This window comes from Oncorhynchus nerka, linkage group LG6 (genome assembly GCF_034236695.1).
Source record: "Oncorhynchus nerka isolate Pitt River linkage group LG6, Oner_Uvic_2.0, whole genome shotgun sequence".
Taxonomy (NCBI): domain Eukaryota; kingdom Metazoa; phylum Chordata; class Actinopteri; order Salmoniformes; family Salmonidae; genus Oncorhynchus; species Oncorhynchus nerka.
The window spans coordinates 82,530,758-82,551,188 of NC_088401.1; the positions used below are offsets into that span (position 1 = coordinate 82,530,758).

At 40.6% G+C, this 20,431-nt stretch overlaps 2 protein-coding genes across 4 annotated transcripts; both read left to right on the forward strand.

Moving 5' to 3' along the window:
• The first annotated feature begins 152 nt into the window (after positions 1 to 152).
• On the forward strand, positions 153 to 5,751 carry LOC115119022 (transmembrane emp24 domain-containing protein 9-like). Its single transcript, XM_029647756.2, has 5 exons — positions 153 to 336; positions 911 to 1,011; positions 1,168 to 1,293; positions 1,464 to 1,610; positions 4,105 to 5,751. The coding sequence occupies exons 1-5, from the start codon at positions 189 to 191 to the stop codon at positions 4,252 to 4,254; spliced, it is 672 nt and encodes a 223-aa protein (XP_029503616.1). The 5' UTR covers positions 153 to 188; the 3' UTR covers positions 4,255 to 5,751.
• A 1,128-nt stretch (positions 5,752 to 6,879) lies between these two features.
• LOC115119021 (beta-1,4-galactosyltransferase 7-like) lies at positions 6,880 to 14,389 on the forward strand. 3 transcript variants are annotated; one of them, XM_029647754.2, is made up of 7 exons: positions 6,880 to 7,021; positions 7,360 to 7,401; positions 7,798 to 8,130; positions 8,383 to 8,608; positions 10,640 to 10,723; positions 10,970 to 11,074; positions 11,219 to 14,389. In XM_029647754.2, the coding sequence occupies exons 1-7, from the start codon at positions 6,969 to 6,971 to the stop codon at positions 11,372 to 11,374; spliced, it is 999 nt and encodes a 332-aa protein (XP_029503614.1). In that variant the 5' UTR covers positions 6,880 to 6,968; the 3' UTR covers positions 11,375 to 14,389. The 3 variants fall into 3 exon arrangements, with proteins under 3 accessions (XP_029503614.1, XP_029503615.1, XP_064876020.1); XM_029647755.2 differs by lacking the exon at positions 7,360 to 7,401; XM_065019948.1 differs by lacking the exons at positions 6,880 to 7,021; positions 7,360 to 7,401 and having other exon boundaries at positions 7,408 to 8,130.
• The last annotated feature ends 6,042 nt before the right edge of the window (positions 14,390 to 20,431 follow it).

Below are 20,431 nucleotides of genomic sequence, written 5' to 3' on the forward strand. Positions count from 1 at the left end.
TAGTGTCGGATTTAAAAAATAATAATAATATATGCATAAACATGAAACCGGAAGAACATTACTTAGAACTACCATAACCACAAGTCTAACTCGAGTGTTGATTGGACGATGATAAGCGATAGGTTACGTGGCATTGGTGTCCGCGCAGACTCAGATCACAACATCCTTCGTCTATCATCGCCTGGAAGATGGTGGCAGTCAAAATGCAGTCTTGTGTGTTGTTAGTTTTGCTTTTGAACGTTTATTACACCTTTGTCTCCTCGCTGTATTTTCACATCGGGGAGACTGAGAAGAAATGCTTCATAGAGGAAATTCCGGATGAAACCATGATCATCGGTCAGTAACGTTATCTTGGGATTGCTATGCTATTTAGCCTCGGGAAGTCAGCTAACGTTAACCAGCAACCTAGTTAGTTAGCTAGAAATCTAGCCAGTCAACATTAAATGTGTCTGTAAACTTACTTTTCAGTTGACTTGTTGACAGACTTGGCTAGCTAGCTTCTCAAATTCATGAGCAGGTTAGCTAACTAAGTTAACCAGCTAGCTAACGTTAGCTATACAAATCAAATACAATTTTATTAGTGGCGTACACATTTGCAGATGTTATCGCAGGTGCGAAATGCTCATGTTTCTAGCTCCAACAGTGCAGTTATATCTAACAATAAAAACCTGACACTTGTCATATTGATGTTCTCAACTAGCTACAACTATCATGATGTGGATACTTTTAATAAATATAAACCATATCTAGTGTAACTACATTTTACTGTCGTACCATCCATATTGTAGGTCCTGAAACGACCCTGACCCTATCAGTTTACCCTCTAGCTAGGCACTTGTAAGGATAAGACCGGTAGAAGCAGTCATTGGCTGGCATGTGTAAACAATTACATTTTTGTCTCTTTTTTAAGGAAACTATCGTACACAATTGTACGACAAACAGAAAGAAGAGTACCTTCCTGCCACACAGGGTCTGGGGATGTTTGTTGAGGTGAAAGACCCTGATGAGAAGGTAGGATGCTACACTATGCAACCAGTATCATTCACATCATATGTTATTCTCTGAGAGAAGCCTGTGAGAATAATTAAAAACCAAGCTACATTGAATTGAATAGTAATTATACTGAGAAAGTGTTGCTTTCTGTGTGTTTTCTTATCTGGACTCTAGGTGATCCTGTCTCGTCAATACGGCTCGGAGGGAAGATTCACCTTCACCTCTCACACCCCAGGAGAACATCAGATCTGCCTTCACTCCAACTCCTCCAAGTTTGCCCTCTTCGCTGGAGGAATGCTTGTAAGTACATTAGTGGGACAAATGTGGAGGAAAAGGCTATTGCACTCACAATGTGGGTCAATAAGAAAAGCTGATGGCAGGATACAATATGGGATGGGGGCGGGGGGGATGTAAGTGTTTTGAAAATACCTATGTTTATGCTCCTCTGAATTGCTGTGAACCACCCTCAGAGAGTTCACCTGGACATCCAAGTGGGAGAGCACACCAATAACTATGCAGAGATTGCAGCCAAAGACAAGCTGACAGAGCTGCAGCTGAGAGTGAGACAGCTGGTGGAGCAGGTGGACCAGATCCAGAAGGAGCAGAACTATCAGAGGGTGAGTACATTTTTAAATGTTTTTTTATTTATTTAACCTTTATTTAACTAGGCAAGTCAGTTAAGAACAAATTCTTCTTTACCATGGCAGCCTACTCCGGCCAAACCCTAACACAAATCAAATTGTATTTGTCACATACACATGGTTAGCAGATATTAATGCGAGTGTAGCGAAATGCTTGTGCTTCTAGTTCCGACAATGCAGTAATAACCAACGAGTAATCTAACCTAACAATTCCACAACTACTACCTTATACACACAAGTGTAAAGGGATAAAGAATATGTACATAAAGATATATGAATGAGTGATGGTATAGAACGGCATAGGCAAGATGCAGTAGATGGTATGGAGTACAGTATATACATATGAGATGAGTAATGTAGGGTATGTAAACATTATATTAAGTGGCATTGTTTAAAGTGGCTAGTGATACATTTTTTACATCAATTTCCATTATTAAAGTGGCTGGAGTTGAGTCATTATGTTGGCAGCAGCCACTCAATGTTAGTGGTGGCTGTTTAACAGTCTGATGGCCTTGAGATAGAAGCTGTTTTTCAGTGTCTCGGTCCCAGCTTTGATGCATCTGTACTGACCTCGCCTTCTGGATGATAGCGGGGTGAACAGGCAGTGGCTTGGGTGGTTGTTGTCCTTGATGATCTTTATGGCCTTGCTGTGACATCAGGTGGTGTAGGTGTCCTGGAGGGCAGGTAGTTTGCCCCCGGTGATGCGTTGTGCAGACCTCACTACCCTCTGGAGAGCCTTATGGTTGTGGGCGGAGCAGTTGCCGTACCAGGCGGTGATGCTCTCGATTGTGCATCTGTAGAAGTTTGTGAGTGCTTTTGGTGACAAGCTGAATTTCTTCAGCCTCCTGAGGTTGAAGAGGCGCTGCTGCGCCTTCTTCACAATGCTGTCTGTGTGGGTGGACCAATTCAGTTTGTCCGTGATGTGTACGCCGAGGAACATAAAACTTACTACCCTCTCCACTACTGTCCCGTCGATGTGGATAGGGGGGTGCTCCCTCTGCTGTTTCCTGAAGTCCACAATCATTTCCTTTGTTTTGTTGACGTTGAGTGAGAGGTCATTTTCCTGACACCACACTCCGAGGGCCCTCACCTCCTTCCTGTAGGCTGTCTTGTCGTTGTTGGTAATCAAGCCTACCACTGTAGTATCATCCGCAAACTTGATGATTGAGTTGGAGGCATGCATGGCCACGCAGTCGTGGGTGAACAGGGAGTACAGGACAGGGCTCAGAACGCACCCTTGTGTGGCCCCAGTGTTGAGGATCAGCGGGGTGGAGATGTTGTTACCTACCCTCACCACCTGGGGGCAGCCCGTCAGGAAGTCCAGTACCCAGTTGCACAGGGCATGGTCGAGACCCAAGGTCTCGAGCTTGATGACGAGTTTGGAGGGTACTATGGTATTAAATGCTGAGCTGTAGTCGATGAACAGCATTCTCACATAGGTGTAACGGGTGTGAAACAGCTAGCTTAGTTAGCGGTGCGCGCTAAATAGCGTTTCAATCGGTGACGTCACTTGCTCTGAGACCTTGAAGTAGTGGTTCCCCCTTGCTCTGCAAGGGCCGCGGCTTTTGTGGAGCGATGGGTAACGACGCTTCGTCGGTGACTGTTGTTGATGTGTGCAGAGGGTCCCTGGTTCGCGCCCGGGTATGGGCGAGGGGACGGTCTAAAGTTATACTGTTACATAGGTATTCCTCTTGTCCAGATTGGTTTGTGCAGTGTGGTTGTGATTGCGTTGTCTGTGGACCTATTGGGGCGGTAAGCAAATTGGAGTCGGTCTAGAGTGTCAGGTAGGGTGAAGGTGATATGGTCCTTGACTAGTCTCTCAAAGCACTTCATGATGACGGGAGTGAGTGGGTAGTCGTTTAGCTCAGTTACCTTAGCTTTCTTGGGAACAGGAACAATGGTGGCCCTCATGAAGCATGTGGGAACAGCAGACTGGGATAAGGTTTGATTAAATATGTCCGTAATATGACGCTGGGCCAATTGTGCCCCGCTCTATGGGACTTCCGATGACGGCTGGTTGTGATACAGCCCGGGATCTAACCAGGGTCTGAAGTGAAGCCTCTAGCACTGCTTAGACCGCTGTGTCACTTGGGAGCCCAATTCTAACTCAATTCTACATCAGCTGTCCTCTTGAGTAAAGCCCTGGACACACTGGTAGTGTTTGCTTGCCATGAGTCCTTGGCACCTCTGAAAAGAGAGCTGGCTGTAATTTACAAACCGATTCTACATGTAGAAAAATACTAAAATAATGTCAGTCAGACGTCTACCGACAGGTGGTCCGTAAAACACAATGAGCGGAATGAACGCGAAACAAACCATTTGGTGCAATGTTTTCTCCATAAAATACCAGTCTTTTCAAGGCAGTTTGATTTAAGACATTTGCTGAATTCCATATTTACCTCTAGTTCAGATATTGTTCCCTTGGCTTGTGTGCTACTATTTGTATTTATAATTGCTCTGTCTTTTCCAGTACCGTGAGGAGCGCTTCAGGCAGACCAGTGAGAGCACAAACCAGAGGGTTCTGTGGTGGTCCATCGTTCAGACATTGATCCTGGTGGCCATTGGCTTCTGGCAGATGAGACATCTCAAGAGTTTCTTCGAAGCCAAGAAATTAGTGTAGACCTGCACTCTCATTTTGTTGTTTACCTGAGTCCGGGTTGGGGATCAAATCAGTAAATTCAGGAAGTGAACTTTAACTCTATTCAATTGAAAATTCTCCCATTGTTTTCTATGAGGCATTTTTCATTCATCAATTCAGGTTTTAAATTCACTTCCTGAATTGATAAGTGAAATGAACCCAACCCTGGTCTGAATGCAGTACTCAAACATCAGTCAGAATGTGTGTTTGCTCCCAGAAGTATATGTGCAGACTGGTGAAGTTACCATCCTATCAGTGAAAACCACCCAATTACTTTGCATTTTGATAGGGCTCTGCTTTTGGATTTTTAAGACCCTTTTATGACCTTGATATTCCCCATCCCTGTTTCTATAAGGTATCAGTCTGCAATTAGTTTAATTTATGATCCTCTATATAATGTTTTACTTTAGGCTGGGGGAAAAAATGTTTTTTTTTTTACTATTGATGATATCAAACATTGTTCTTCGGAAAGTTAAAACCACTTTTGTATTTTTTTTTCAACACATGCTGCCCCCTCCCCCCCATATAATATATTTCCGTTTGTGACTGCCAGTCAGATTATAGACCGCATATTTTCTCTCAAAAATAACAGGTGTGTTTTCAAACTAATTAGACAATGTTCTCACTCTACATGCATTGTAATGGGGTTTTTGTTACTAGCTGAGAGAGAGCACCTATTTTAGTTTAGAGCTGTACAACAGAAATGGTGACTTGATTTATGAAATGTATTTTTGGTCATGTGTGCATACTGGTCTTTGTATCTGGATGTTTTTATTTAGATTCAAATTAATTTACATTTCAACCCCTGATGTATTTAGTGTCAGTCATGGTCTGTGTGTTTAGAAACAGAAAGACATCCGGGATTTGTTTTTTTTAATGGAGATCTTGAACATTTGGAACCTTCTCCTGTCTTGTTAGCCAGTATCTGTATTCACAAAGCACCTTGGAGTAGGCTTGCTGATCTAGTATCTGTTACCCCTTGCTATTCATTTTGATTTAAAAGTCAAAGCTGATCCTAGCTCAGCACTTCTATTCTGAGACGCTTACTGAATACGGGCTCGGTCTGTGTTTGTTTTAATGGTCCATTTATAAAGCTGGAAAGTGAGACAAGAAACATGACATTTTAGTTAAAGGGTGGTGATAGTGTCTGTTAATATGGTAGTTCTATGGAAGAACAAAAAGTAATGTGAAATACTAGCTATGCATTTGCTTAAGTGAGCAGTTCACACAGTTTCTCCCTAACTTGCTGAATACACTGCCAAAGATGTTCACTTATCACAATCCATTGACTTGATGATGGTCAAGTAAATATTGATTTAAAGAGATTTGCTTGTTTTTTCCCATCTATAGTGCATATCTAAGTGAACCAGGAGAGATGGTGTTTTTGGCTTCTGTTTTGTCCAATTCCTTTCTCCAAATTCTCAAGTAGAGTTTTGAAGACACTGATTTAATTCAATAAAGAACTGCTGTCCAGTTTAACAGTTTGCTCCTGTTCTCATCATATACAAGGAGTTGATTCGTGGGTAAACATCAATTGTACACTTGAAAAGTATTTAGCCAGAAAGCAGTCTTTGCTTCTTGTCTATCATAAAACAATTAGAACTATACTGAATAATTTTAGCAAAAAAATGTTTTGTTCAGTTAATCTGTTTTTTGTTTATCCTTAATGTTCCTAAAATGATTCCTAATTGTGTTCGTTCATCATTGGTGATTTTTGTTGTTGCCTTTTGTTATGGTTAGATGTCAGAGATTAAGTATGATATTAATTTAATTGATTTTAATGGTTTATTTGGGGTGGGGATATTTCAGATTCTGTCAATTTGAAAACTGTCTAAATTGCACTCAAATATAAAGTTTTGTGACCTTTGGCTAGCTAGCTTGAATTACTATTTCCCTAGACACTTTGCCAAACAAAAATAGATCAGACGAAGGTCCATCCATAGGGAATGCGTTCTGTGGTTCCCCAAATGCATAGGAATGTTTAGTCTTGATCGTGTGTTTCTCCCGGAGCAATGTCTTAGGCGAACTTTCGAAAAACAGGTTGTGATATTTTCTTGAGTAGAAGCTCTTTAGTCAACTAACGAATGATGTCAATGTAACTTTCGTATGGTAGTGTGTGAAACACACCGTTAATTATCGAAACAAATTATATTTGTATAGTTTGTTGCTAGACTTCTTTTGTTTGCCGAAATCCACGGGCCTCACTGTGCGGTAGGTCATGGAGGGTAGGAACAACATTTCCCTTGCTCCTCTATGTTGCCACGTGTCCACCCGGGGCGTCTTCATTACGCTGATTCTGTTGCAAAACGTTTCTTAAACGGAAGGGAACGGGACTGGACCTACCCGAATGTGTCCAATATAAACACTCGTTTTAGCTGTAAAACTGTTTACAACAGTTTGGACTAATTATTACACCCCTGCTAGACAGCTCACTAGTCATTAGCCATCGTCAAGCTAAAGCTTTGCAAATGTAACAAGAAAATGGACACGGAATGTCAGTAACCAAAGGCATATTGTGACATTTCGAGGAAAAATATGACAAGAATATCAGCTGGACATCGAAATCCGACTGCAAAGGAGAGAGCCAGGAAGAATGGGGAAGTTCGATTGTAGAATCACGACAACAACATTCTCTTGTTTCACGAGTAGCTAACTTCTGTGCAACCTTGAAGCTGTTGTCATTTGCAACTTTGAAAATGATGCATTCATCAAGAAGAAAACCAGTCCTCTATTTCAAAGAAGACAGAAGGTAAAACATAACGGTATTCGGTATCTCTAATGTTAACAATGAGAGATTATCCAATCCTAGACTGATTAGGCTAGACGAGGGAACAGATTTATGCATTTCAAGACATTAGCAAACTAGTCAAATGTGTCCTTTTTTTAATCTACTAGTGAGGCCTATGTGAATCATACAAAATACACTACTACTGTAGGTACACTAAAGCCTAAATCTCTATTACATTGGGCCACTAGCCTATTTCTCAAAAACGTGTGAGAATGCAGCCGGTGTAGATGGATTGCAGTCAGGTGTTGAAGATGGTTCAAATATTTCACATCATTTCTTGGTATTGTTCAACCTCAAAGAAATGAAACGCCAAAAGCACCTCGTCCAGAAGAGCGTAATCAGTGAGTAGTTGACTACAATAGAAGTGTGTTGCTCTCAGATTTTGTTGTGTGAAATAATGTTGGTGCATTGATTTTAGTTTCTTTTCTGGTAAAATTGCACGATAATATTTGAAATCAGCCATTCCTTATAATCTGGACATAGCCAATGCATACAGTGTGTATGGGTTTCGTTGTGCAAGCATTTTTAATGTACAATACTAATGCCTAACTTGAGTTATTGAAACATTTGAACTATTAGCTGTTTTCCAATGGCAATGTGATGTGTCTTTCAGCTACTAAACCGCTCACTTTTACATGCATGGCACTTGATCAATTTGTGGTTAAGGTGTGCATCATAACATTGATTGACTATACTACATTGCTCAATATGAGACTTGCTATTACTTCTACTTTCAGATTCTGTTCTGGGAAATGCACAGTCTACAAACTATTTGGTCTGTGTGTGGTGCTGGTACTGGTCTCCCTCCTATGGCTCCAACTCAGCTGTACAGGAGACATGAGCCGGGTTGTAGTGGATGACGGACGCATCCCCCATCAGCCTTGTCCGCTGGAGAGACAGGCATCCGCTGCGGACGACCCTTCCTGGGGTCCTCACAAGCTGGCCCTCCTGATACCTTTCAGGGAGAGGTTTGAGGAGCTGCTGGTGTTTGTCCCCTTCATGCACACCTTCTTGAACAACAAGAAAATACTGCATAAGATCTTTGTAATCAACCAGATGGATCACTATCGGTAAGTGATGGAAGATGTTATTTTGCCCTGTTAGTCATTAGGCCTACAACAGAAGTGTTGTCTAATCTGAAGGCCACAACATATTCTATTCTGTTCTATCCTGTTCTATTTCAGTCCAATGGTTGTTGATGAATTCTGATTGGCACAGGGGAACTATAGTCTGGATGTGTGCCTAGTTGATTTGCGCCTTACCAAAGAAATATTGACTCCTCCTGGAAGTAAATAATGAGTTCCACCCATATCTCACCGCAGGTTCAACAGAGCCTCTCTCATTAACGTTGGTTACACGGAGAGTGGTAACGACACTGATTACATCGCCATGCATGATGTGGACTTGTTACCTCTGAATGAAGCTCTGGACTATGGTTTCCCAGAGGAGGGCCCGTTCCACGTGGCCTCACCAGAGCTGCACCCCCTGTATCACTACAAGGCATATGTGGGAGGAATCCTGCTGCTCACCAAACAGCATTATCACATGGTAGGTTAGCCAATTCTTAAGTTAATCATTAATTATCCATAATAATAGACAGGACTTCAAATCTCCAATATGTTATTTTTTTTCATGTACATATTAAAATAAAATTATTTGTCACATGCACTGAATACAACTGGTGTAGACATTAGAGGTCGACCGATTAATCGGATTGGCCGATTAATTTGGGCCGATTTCAAGTTTTCATAACAATAGGACATTTTTGGACACCGATTTTATTATTTTTTTTAAATTTAGGAACGGTGGGTTAACTGCCTTGTTCAGGGGCAGAATGACAGATTTTTACCTTGTTAGCTCAGGGATTCTATCTTGCAACCTTACGGTTAACTAGTCCAACGCTCTAACCACCTGCCTCACGAGGAGCCTGTTACGCGAATGCAGTAAGAAGCCTGTTACGCGAATGCAGTAAGAAGCCAAGGTAAAGTTGCTAGCTAGCATTAAACTTCTTATAAAAAACAATCAATCAATCATAATCACTAGATAAACTAGTAATATCATCAACCATGTGTAGTTATCTAGCGTGTCCTGCGTTGCATTTAATCGGTGCGTATTCACGAAAAAGGACTGTACCTAACGTGTACCTAACCATAAACACCAATGCCTTTCTTAAAATCAATACACAGAAGTATATATTTTTAAACCTGCATATTTAGCTCAAATAAAGGTTAGCAGGTAATATTAACCAGGTGAAATTGTGTCACTTCTCTTGCGTTCATTGCACACATAGTCAGGGTATATGCAACAGTTTGGGCCACCTGGCTCATTGCGAACTAATTTGCCAGGATTTTACGTAATTATGACATAACATTAAAGGTTGTGCAATGTAACAGCAATATTTAGACTTAGGGATGCCATCCATTAGATGGAATACGGAACGGTTCCGTATTTCATTGAAAGAATAAACGTTTTGTTTTCGAGATGATAGTTTCTGGATTCAACCATATTAATGACCTAAGGCTCGTATTTCTGTGTGTTATTATAATTAAGTCTATGATTTGATAGAGAAGTGTGACTGAGTGATGGTAGGCAGCAGCAGGCTCGTAAGCATTCATTCAAACAGCACTTTCGTGCGTTTTGCCAGCAGCTCTGTTTATGACTTCAAGCCTATCAACTCCCGAGATTAGGCTGGTCTAACCGATGTGAAATGGCTAGCTAGTTAGCGAGGTGCGCGCTAATAGCATTTCAAACGGTGACGTAACTCGCTCTGAGACTTGGGAGTAGTTGTTCCCCTTGCTCTGCATGGGTAACGCTGCTTCGAGGGTGGCTGTTGTCGATGTGTTCCTGGTTCGAGCCCAGGTAGCGGCAAGGAGAGGGATGGAAGCTATACTGTTACACTGGCAATACTAAAGTGCCTATAAGAACATCCAATAGTCAAAGGTTAATGAAATACAAATCGTATAGAGACAAATAGTCCTATAATTCCTATAATAACTACAACCTAAAACTTCTTACCTGGGAATATTGAAGACTCATGTTAAAAGGAACCACCAGCTTTCATATGTTCTCATGTTCTGAGCAAGGAACTTAAACGTTAGCTTTTTTACATGGCACATATTGCACTTTTACTTTCTTCTCCAACACTTTGTTTTTGCATTATTTAAATCAAATTGAACATGTTTCATTATTTATGAGGCTATATTTATTTTATTGATGTATTATATTAAGTTAAAATAAGTGTTCATTCAGTATTGTTGTAATTGTCATTATTACAAATACATTTTAAAAATCGTCCGATTAATCGGTATCGGCGTTGAAAAATCATAATCGGTCCGTCCTCTAGTAGACATTACTGTGAAATGCTTACTTAAGAGCCCTTACCAATGATGCAGAGTTTAAAAATAGTAACACGAGAAATAGAATAAACAAAAATGTAGCTATATACAGGGAATACCAGTACCAGATCAATGTGCAGAGATATGTACATGAAGGCAGGGCGAAGTGACTCGGCATCAGGATAGATCATAATAGTTGTATGATTGTGGTGTTTTAGCTGTGTCGTGTTCTGTGTTCCTGAAGTGCAACGGCATGTCCAACCGGTTCTGGGGATGGGGGAGAGAAGACGATGAGTTCTACAGGAGACTAAGAACTGCTGGATTACAGGTAAACCAGGACTGTCCTTTATGTGTCACAAAGAGACAGAGATAGCTAAGAATTTGGGTTAATCCCTGAAAATACTCCCAAAATAATGATAAAGCCAATGAATGATTAGCGTCAGTATCTGACATATCTCCCTTACGTAATAGAACAACTCAATAGTACGTTTGCATGTAGATCAGCAAAACAGCTACCGCCACGTCTCTAAATACTATGAATAATATAATCAATCTGTCATTTTCTGTTTGCCAGCTCTTCAGGCCCAGTGGGATAAAAACCGGGTATAAAACCTTTCGCCACATCCATGACCCTGCCTGGAGGAAGAGAGACCAGAAGAGAGTGGCTGCACAGAAACAGGTAGAGATGCATTCACTGGGAACCTCCTACCGTGTTGTATTGCTATGTGTTGCATTCTCAGATAGACAGATACTGGATTTATCTCTTTGGTTGTATTTCTAATCACAGTACTGACATTGTTTTTCTCTCCTCGTTTTTTGGAAGGAACAATTCAAGGTTGACCCTGAGGGCGGGTTGACTAACTTGCAGTACAAGCTGGAGTCGAGACAGGAGCTGACTATTAGTGGAGCCCCTGTCACTGTCCTCAACACCAAACTGGAGTGTGACACAGACAAGACTCCCTGGTGTCTGTTGACCTAAGATGGCCCCCATGATTGACCTATGCTGCCTCTCATCTGGGTTATGTTCATTATCTACCAAACGGAATAAAACAGACTAAAACAGGGAGGGACTACCTGAGCTTCTCCAATGAGAAACACTTGTTTTTGTGTGCCCTAATGAATATGACCCCGGTGCTACAGAGGGGTGCTGTTAACCCCTGCATGCTGTGCTACTTCGGGACAGTTTCTGGTCCTGAGGACATGGCTAAAACAAACAACCGCACCAGGAGACATGGGTACCATATTCTGTCCGGTCCAGAGAAGAGCCTTTGACCTTTGAACCCAGCAACGCCTTCCCTCATCGGAGAGATGGAATGTATTTATAAACTAGCTAAATGATGTTGTCCTTTAGAACAGCCGTCTGACTTGCTTTCAGAACTGTGAGTGACTGGATCTCAAGCAGGCCTAACTTCAGCGTCTTTTAAACTACAGACACGTTGTCAATATTGACGACACACGAAAGGAAAGGTGTACTGAAATCATAAGCGAAGGCTTTTGTGTCTGTTTATCCAGGTGACCGACCAGGACCAACCCTGCTTAGCTTCAGAGGCCAACCAGCAGTGGGATGTTGGGTGGTCTGGCTCCTGGGTGTGGTACTAGTGGACCATTGTCTGTCCTTCAGTTGAAGTCTGCTATACTGTCTGGATTAATGTCTTATCATCAGAGTTAGTTTGCTATGAAAGGGTTTTCTTTCTGACATTGTAATGCACCGGGATTGGCATGCCACCTCCATGGTACATAGCGCTGTATTCTCATCCGGTATCCATTGTGACCCATCATATACTCAACTAGTAGTGAGTTGAGTATCAGAGTGCCCTTTTGGGTTTGTTGTTGATGGTAAAATCAGCTTTTAAGGTTTACAGTTGTGCTTTAGAAAGTTTTCAGAGAACGACTAGATATTATGAAAGTATGTTTAGGTAATGTCAAGCATATGTTACAACAGTTTGGCCATATACCATACTGCTGTAATGTCAAGCGTACAGTTGAAGTCGGAAGTTTACATACACCTTAGCCAAATACATCCAAACTCAGTTTTTCACAATTCCTGACATTCAATCCCAGTAAAAAATGCCCTGTCTTAGGTCAGTTAGGATCACCACTTTATTTTAAGAATGTGAAACGTCAGAATAACAGTAGAGAGAATGATTTATTTCAGCTTTTATTTATTTCATCACATTCCCAGTGGGTCAGAAGTTTACATACACTCAATTAGTATTTGGCAGCATTGCCTTTAAATTGTTGGGTCAAATGTTTTGGGTAGCCTTTCACAAGCTTTCCACAATAAGTTGGGGGAATTTTGGCCCATTCGTCCTGACAGAGCTGGTGTAACTGAGTCGGGTATGTAGGCCTCCTTGCTCGCACACGCTCTTTCAGTTCTGCCCACAAATGTTCTATGGGATTGAGTTCAGGGCTTTGTGATGGCCACTCCAATACCTTGACTTTGTTGTCCTTAAGCTTTTTTGCCACAACTTTGGAAGAATGCTTGGGGTTATTGTCCATTTACGACCAAGCTTTAACTTCCTGACTGATGTCTTGAGATGTTGCTTCAATATATCCACATAATTTCCCTGCCTCATGATGCCATCTATTTTGTGAAGTGCACCAGTCTCTCCTGCAGCAAAGCACCCCCACAACATGACGCTGCCACCCCCATGCTTCACAGTTGGGATGGTGTTTGGCTTGCAAGCCTCCCCCTTTTTCCTACAAACATAACAGTTCTAATTTTGTTTCATCAGACCAGAGGACATTTCTCCAAAAAGTACGATCTTTGTCCCCATGTGCAGTTGCAAACCGTAGTCTGGCTTTTATATGGAGGTTTTGGATCAGTGGCTTCTTCATTGCTGAGCGGCCTTTCAGGTTATGTCGATATAGGACTCGTTTTTACTGTGGATATAGATACTTTTGTACCTGTTTCCTCCAGCATCTTCACAAGGTCCTTTGTTGTTGTTCTGGAATTGATTTGCACTTTTCGCACCAAAGTACGTTCATCTCTAGGAGACAGAACGCGTCTCCTTCCTGAGTGGTATGATGTCTGTGTGGTCACATGGTGTTTATAGTTGCGTACTATTGTTTGTACAGATGAACGTGGTACCTTCAGGTGTTTTGAAATTGCTCCCAAGGAAGAACGAGACTTGTGGAGGTCTACAATGTTTTTTTCTGAGGTCTTGGCTGATTTCTTTTGATTTTCCCATGATGTCAAGCCAAGAGGCACTGAGTTTGAAGGTAGGCCTTGAAATACATCCACAGGTACACCTCCAATTCACTCAAATGATGTAAATTAGCCTATCAGAAGCTTCTAAAGCCATTACATCATTTTCTGGAATTTTCCAAGCTGTTTAAAGGCACAGTCAACTTAGTGTATGTAAACTTCTGACCCACTGAAATTGTGATACAGTGAATTATAAGTGAAATGTCTGTAAACAATTTTTGGAAAAATGACTCGTCATGCACAATTTATTTTACCTTTACAAGGTAGATGTCCTAACCGACTTGCCAAAACCATAGTTTTTTTAACAAGCAATCTGTGGAGTGGTTGAAAAACTAGTCTTAAGTACTCCAACCTGAGTGTATGTAAACTTCCGACTTCAACTGTATCGTACTGCTGTAATGTCATGCGTATGTTACAACAGTTTGGCCATATATCATACTGCTGCAATGTATTTTTGAATGATTCGACAAGTCAATGGTACCCGAAAAATGTATTTATACAATATTCAGTATTTATATAAAGTTATGACTCAAAACCCCGGGAAAAACATGCACATGGTCTTATTCTCATTATAAATGTCTTCATTGTACATAATATGATTAACACATCTGTATTGTATTTTCAATACTGAACATGATCCAATTGATCCATTTCAAGATCTGTATTACAGACCATTGTGCTTAGACTTTGTTATGTTGACGTTTCTCACTATAATTGACATTGAAAAGTACTTGCTCCAGTTGAAACCTTCTAAGGAAATGCTAATAAAGATTTGTTAATAACTGATGGTACTTTGCATGACAGTGTAAATGAAGTTGTGTCACCTCTTGTTTAGATTTCAGGTGCTTAAAGTGACCACTGGCCTGTCATTCCTGGTGTGTCTTTAATCTTCCTGGTCCAGTAAAACAGCCTTTGAAGTCAACCCTGCATTGTCCCGCTGGTTATAGACAAGACACATTTTTGAATCCACTAGATACTTGTATCACTGCCCCAGAAGTCTACAATAGCCTGTCTGAAATGTAGTATATGGTATTCTAAGTTTATCAAATCAGGCATAACTTGTTATGCATTTAAAGTCAGCTCAGGACTGCAGGAGTTGGGCCTATTTCTGCTTCATGACCATGAAACGTTTCATTATTGCATTTAAACAGCCTTAAGGAGCAAGCTACCATATGTCCTGTCCATATGCGATTATCGTTGTATGCCTTGTAGCCTAATAATTATAGAAAAGACTATAGCATATTTATTTCAGAAGCACAAACTAAGTCTCACTCAATGGCAACTTTGCCTAATTCTGGGGGCAGACGTTTCCCAAAACCCAATGGCATTAGTTTTCGATTAGATCGTGATTTCATTTGAATATCACAATGAAAACCTTTAGGCTTATCTACTGAATCATGACTGTGGTGATTTGTCACTTCAGCCCCGCATGTAAAGCTCCTGTCTGAAGTATTTTGTCAGGTCATAATTGATCCATCGGCTCTTGGTCGACCAGAACACCGCACCGTTTAGGACAGGCCCCACCAGGAAAGGTTTACACTAATCGCCTCAAAGTAGTTTCTGACTCGATGCGACAATACCTCTCAGGCCCTCTGATCTATCTGTTGAGGCGGGGTATAAAGTCCTCGCCTCCCGCCTGGAGAAGGAGCCATATTGAGCCACACTCAACCGCGCAGCATGACGAGAGGAAGCCTGAGCGCGAGTTCCCTCAACGGGACATCTTTCTCATTACCATCATACTTTCCTTTTTATGGTGGAGCAACAGACATCTCCTCATGCTTGACAAACACGAGTCTATCAACAACACAGACAAAAAAAGCGCGATCCTTCAGCATAGAAGTGATTCATTCCGTGGGTCCTTCCGGGGAAGCCGCCGCACCACAAGCCATGCACATCCAGCAACCAGACGGAGGCGCACTGCACCATCCGGCGATGCTGACTTGGGCGCATTTTGGAGACACAAATTCACTTCACCCAGTTTACTAGAGGCGTCTAAGTGGTTATAATCAAGTTATGTAGAACGGTAAGATTTAAAGTTGAATTTATCTCGTAAATATTTCCGACTTTTATTGTTATGGTCCAAGGGAGAGTAGCATAGGTCTCGCGTCGAATTGTTTTGTAAAACGGATGATCTGACTCTATTAATTCCAAATGGAATAGGGGTCATTGGGATAATGTATAATTAAGAATATATAGCAAATGAATGTTTGTTTTCTCTCTGCAGGACAACCGGACAGTCTATAGGGGAACCTTCGTGCGGAGATCCCGCACTATCTACACACCGACAACCAGCTGACTAAACTAGAAGAGGTGTGCAGTAAGCAGCGGTACATGACCGGGACGGAGAAGATTATTCTGGCCTCATCGCTGAGACTGGCCGAGACACGGGTCAAGGTCTGGTTCCAGGACAGGAGAACGCGGTGGAGGAAGGCCCACGGGGACATGGTCGGTGTACCGGAGAGACAACGCTCACGGTGAAACGTCGAGCAAGGAGGAGGATGAGTTGATTTCCGTGGACAATGACAAGTCATGGGTGTATTTTTTTAATATGTTTTATATTAGTAAATGCCTTGAGCCCACCACACACATTCATGGTGATTCTTGAATTCTTATTCTTGTCAAACAAGAGAGAATATTGCCGATATTTTACCACTGCGTGGCCTGGCATAGTATGCTTTTGCTCATCAGCTAACAACTAGGCTATGAGTCACTGAAGATTTAGCCATATAATTTGTGTAATGTATTTTATATTCCCCATATCACAACATTCCTTATGTGATTTAATTTTCCCCTGCATTCCTTTTACACCTGCAGTTTTTATTGGGTTTCCTTTCAGTTTATGTGGTGGCATTTATCCACGTACTGAACCCAGGATATAGGCCTAGCTTTATACCGAACCCAGGATATAGGCCTAGCTTTATACCGAACACAGGATATAGGCCTAGCTTTATACCGAACACAGGATATAGGCCTAGCTTTATACCGAACACAGGATATAGGCCTAGCTTTATACCGAACACAGGATATAGGCCTAGCTTTATACCGAACACAGGATATGGGCCTAGCTTTATACCGAACACAGGATATGGGCCTAGCTTTATACCGAACACAGGATATGGGCCTAGCTTTATACCGAACACAGGATATAAGCCTAGCTTTATACCGAACATAGGGTGTAAGCCTTCTGTACCGAACCCAGGATAAAGGCATAGCCTCCTATATTGCTGTTGTTTCTGTTCTTAATGTGGAATATTTTCTACTGATCAGTGTCTCTATATTGTTGTTTTGACTGATATTTTTTTAGCTACTTGATATGTAATTCTCTTGTATTTAAAAAAAATTAACATTTGGCTTATAGATGTGAAATGATGAATAATATATAGGAAATGCCGTGTCCAAAACAGCAAGTTTGGATTTATTAAAGAACACACTATTTGCTGCAAATAATTATAGGCTACATAAATATATCATCCAAATCGACTAATTCTAATATACTCGGATGACAATAGTGTGATGGACACAAGACTGCAGATATAGCACCAAACTGAGTGACTAATGCATTATGGGCCACTACAGACTGTTTATTCGTTTTCAATGAGTTAAGAAGTCCCCCCAGGCATACTGGCCTTCACTTAACCAGGTATTATGTTCCTAGAAGCCAGGTGTGTGGAGGTAAAAGCTTAAAGTCAGACCCAACACTGACATTCTTTTCCCTAATTGACCTTTATGGACTCGAGCTGACAGCGACAGGAAATGTTTGTCCGCGAGAGTAAATAAATCAGACAGTCCGGAGAGAGAGAGACAGCCATAAGGGCACAAAACGTTCCACAATTTGAGCCTAAATATGCTTCAAGGTTAAATTCCTCCTCACGCCATTTACACACACTGTACATAGACCTTTTTTTCTATTGTGTTATTGACTGTACGCTTGTTTATTCCATGTGTAACTCTGTGTTGTTGTTTGTGTTGCACTGCTTTGCTTTATCTTGACCATGTCGCAGTTGTAAATGAGAACTTGTTCTCAACTAGCCTACCTGGTTAAACAAAGGTGAAATCATTTTTTTTAAATGGCAATTAGGTAGTAGATGGAAGTTTCCATTATGTAGTTATTAAAAAATAATACGTGTGAAATTAATTCACATTATATAATTAATAACTAATAAAGTTAAAGTAAATTCGGGGTAAATAAAATAAAAAATAATATTTTTGAATTTAATTAAACTTTTTTTTTTGCAAATAGGTCATTATAGAGAATATCATTAATTCTATCCCAGATCTGATTTGAACAGAATATCAATATTTTCTTAAAAACATTTTTTTTTTACTCAGCCCACACTGACCTTTACTGAGACCATTAAAATCCACTAGAGGGCATTGACCACATAATAGTTCGTGTGAATGCATTGACATGGAGGCTAAATGTGCCCTTTAAAAAGAAATGCATGTAGTTCTGTCCTTGAGCTGTTCTTGTCTATTAATGTTCTGTATTAGGTAATGTTTCATGTTTTGTGTGGATCCCAGGAAGAGTAGCTGACGGTTTTGCAACAGATACTGGGAATCCTAATTAAATGCAAAAAAAATAGAGCTCCCAAAGTAACTAATTAATTCACTTGAAATCATTAATTAACCACCAAATTAAATGCAAATGAAAATAAATTATTAAACCAGCACAAGATTTGACAAAATTATGCCCCTCAACTTTACCCTTGACAAATGTACTTAACTAGGACAATACTGTAACTATTTGAATTGATAAAGTTATTATTAAAATACTGATTTAATATCATCAACAACAATGTATATTTAATAAGGGGACTGTTTTCTTCATTCCATTTCTCATTCAATGTACTGAAACCATGAAGGTAATCTGTAATGACCTGATGTTGTCCATGAATGTTCCATTCATCAGAGTTCTATAAACTGCTCATGTTTTTCATGTCCTTTATTACTGTAGCTTACTATGTATAATAAAGTAAATGACAGGCATTTCCTATAACACATCCTATTTCTGTTCCTTTCTGAATAGAGTAACCTCATTCCTTGTAAAAAGGACTTAACTCCAGTTAGCTGATTCAAGGCAGACCATGCAGGAGGACAATAATCACATTTTAACTCAGCTTCACACCCCTGCGTGCCTACAAAAACTCCAGCTGCTTAATACCTCCTTTCAGACCAGCAAATTCTGTCATTAATTGCCAGAGGCAAAATTAATAGTTGTTAATGGCCACCTGAATCAAAGGCTTCGGGGCTAGATCTGCCAGTAAAACCTATTAATTCTATACAGGGGGACTGGGCGGTATAGGATTGGTATAGGGAACAAGAGGGGTGGAGAGTAAACTCCTTTGGGACTCAAAGGGCTCTTTGGTCCTTGGTGGTTCACATCAGCTTCCACAGAGCAGATCATGAAAGATGGAAGCAGGGGGCTTTTGTGGTTCGTCCTGATTATTTCTCCCCTGAAAGGACTGACATCTGTCCTGGGTTCCTGGGACTGGCTGTTCCTCTGATCTACTGGTACCCCCTCCTCTTCCTCAACAACATCTAAGATGGTAACTACCAAAAGAGGGAGGGAAGGTACCCTGGACATAACGTAAAGAGGACATATTTCCCAGACCTTTGACCTTAGTAAAACAATACCTCTTCAACTGACCTATTCTCAAAAGGAGTTTCATTTAGCAGACCTATAGGCCTATTCTGTAAAGGACCTCAATTTAGCAGACCTATGGGCCTATTCTGTAAAGAACTTTCATTTAGCAGACCTATAGGCCTATTCTGTAAAGGAGTATCAAATATCAGACCTATAGGCCTATTCTGTAAAGGAGTATCAAATATCAGATCTATAGGCCTATTCTGTAAAGGAGTATCAAATATCAGATCTATAGGCCTATTCTGTAAAGGAGTATCAAATATCAGATCTATAGGCCTATTCTGTAAAGGAGTATCAAATATCAGATCTATAGGCCTATTCTGTAAAGGACTTAAATGATTTTCAGTCATCAGTGGTTTTCGATGCCTTGACTAAAAAAAAATCATAGTAAACCTCAGAGATATTTTGTAGTTAATCCCTAGAATGATCAGGGACTAGTCTGATGACTGATCTGATATTTGATCTTTGACCTAGAATTAAATTGATCAATAAACCTACAGGTGCCACTGTCAGATATGGGCTATAAGATATGGAAAAGATATGGGCTATAAGATAGGAAATAGATATGGGCTATAAGATAGGAAATAGATATGGGCTATAAGATAGGAAATAGATATGGGCTATAAGATAGGAAATAGATATGGGCTATAAGATAGGGAAAAGATATGGGCTATAAGATAGGAAATAGATATGGGCTATACGATAGGGAAAAGATATGGGCTATAAGATAGGAAATAGATATGGGCTATAAGATAGGAAATAGATATGGGCTATACGATAGGGAAAATATATGGGCTATACGATAGGAAATAGCAGAATAACTTATTTGTGTGAGAATCTTTATGGTTTTCTATTACAAGGCTAATTTCCTAGATTTTAGGGACCATTTGGGGGACGGGACATAGGGAATAATAAACTTGTTATGAGTAAGTTACAATTAGTCAATCATTAACAAGAACATCTCATATTATGGTGCTTCTGATTTAATATGATATCACTTTGCAACATTTAAATAAACGTATATGGATAGGCTATTATTAGTCACAAGTCAATTCAATAGAGCATAAGTCACTCATTCAAACTAACAAAATGGCTGTCATCCGCTAGGCTACACGGTCTTATCTGCGCATGCCCACCACACCTCTGTCACCGACAGTAGAGACCAGGTATTGAGTCTGACGAGT

What these genes read in the sequence shown, in the direction of transcription:
- LOC115119022 (XM_029647756.2), top strand. Translation starts at nt 189, where the DNA reads ATGGTGGCAGTCAAAATGCAGTCTTGTGTGTTGTTAGTTTTGCTTTTG. An exon ending in GGATGAAACCATGATCATCG is followed by an intron (nt 337 to 910) that starts GTCAGTAACGTT and finishes CTCTTTTTTAAG; the next exon opens with GAAACTATCGTACACAATTG. An exon ending in TCTTCGCTGGAGGAATGCTT is followed by an intron (nt 1,294 to 1,463) that starts GTAAGTACATTA and finishes AACCACCCTCAG; the next exon opens with AGAGTTCACCTGGACATCCA.
- LOC115119021 (XM_065019948.1), top strand. Translation starts at nt 7,661, where the DNA reads ATGTGTCTTTCAGCTACTAAACCGCTCACTTTTACATGCATGGCACTT. An exon ending in CCAAACAGCATTATCACATG is followed by an intron (nt 8,609 to 10,639) that starts GTAGGTTAGCCA and finishes GTGTTCCTGAAG; the next exon opens with TGCAACGGCATGTCCAACCG. An exon ending in GAGTGGCTGCACAGAAACAG is followed by an intron (nt 11,075 to 11,218) that starts GTAGAGATGCAT and finishes GTTTTTTGGAAG; the next exon opens with GAACAATTCAAGGTTGACCC.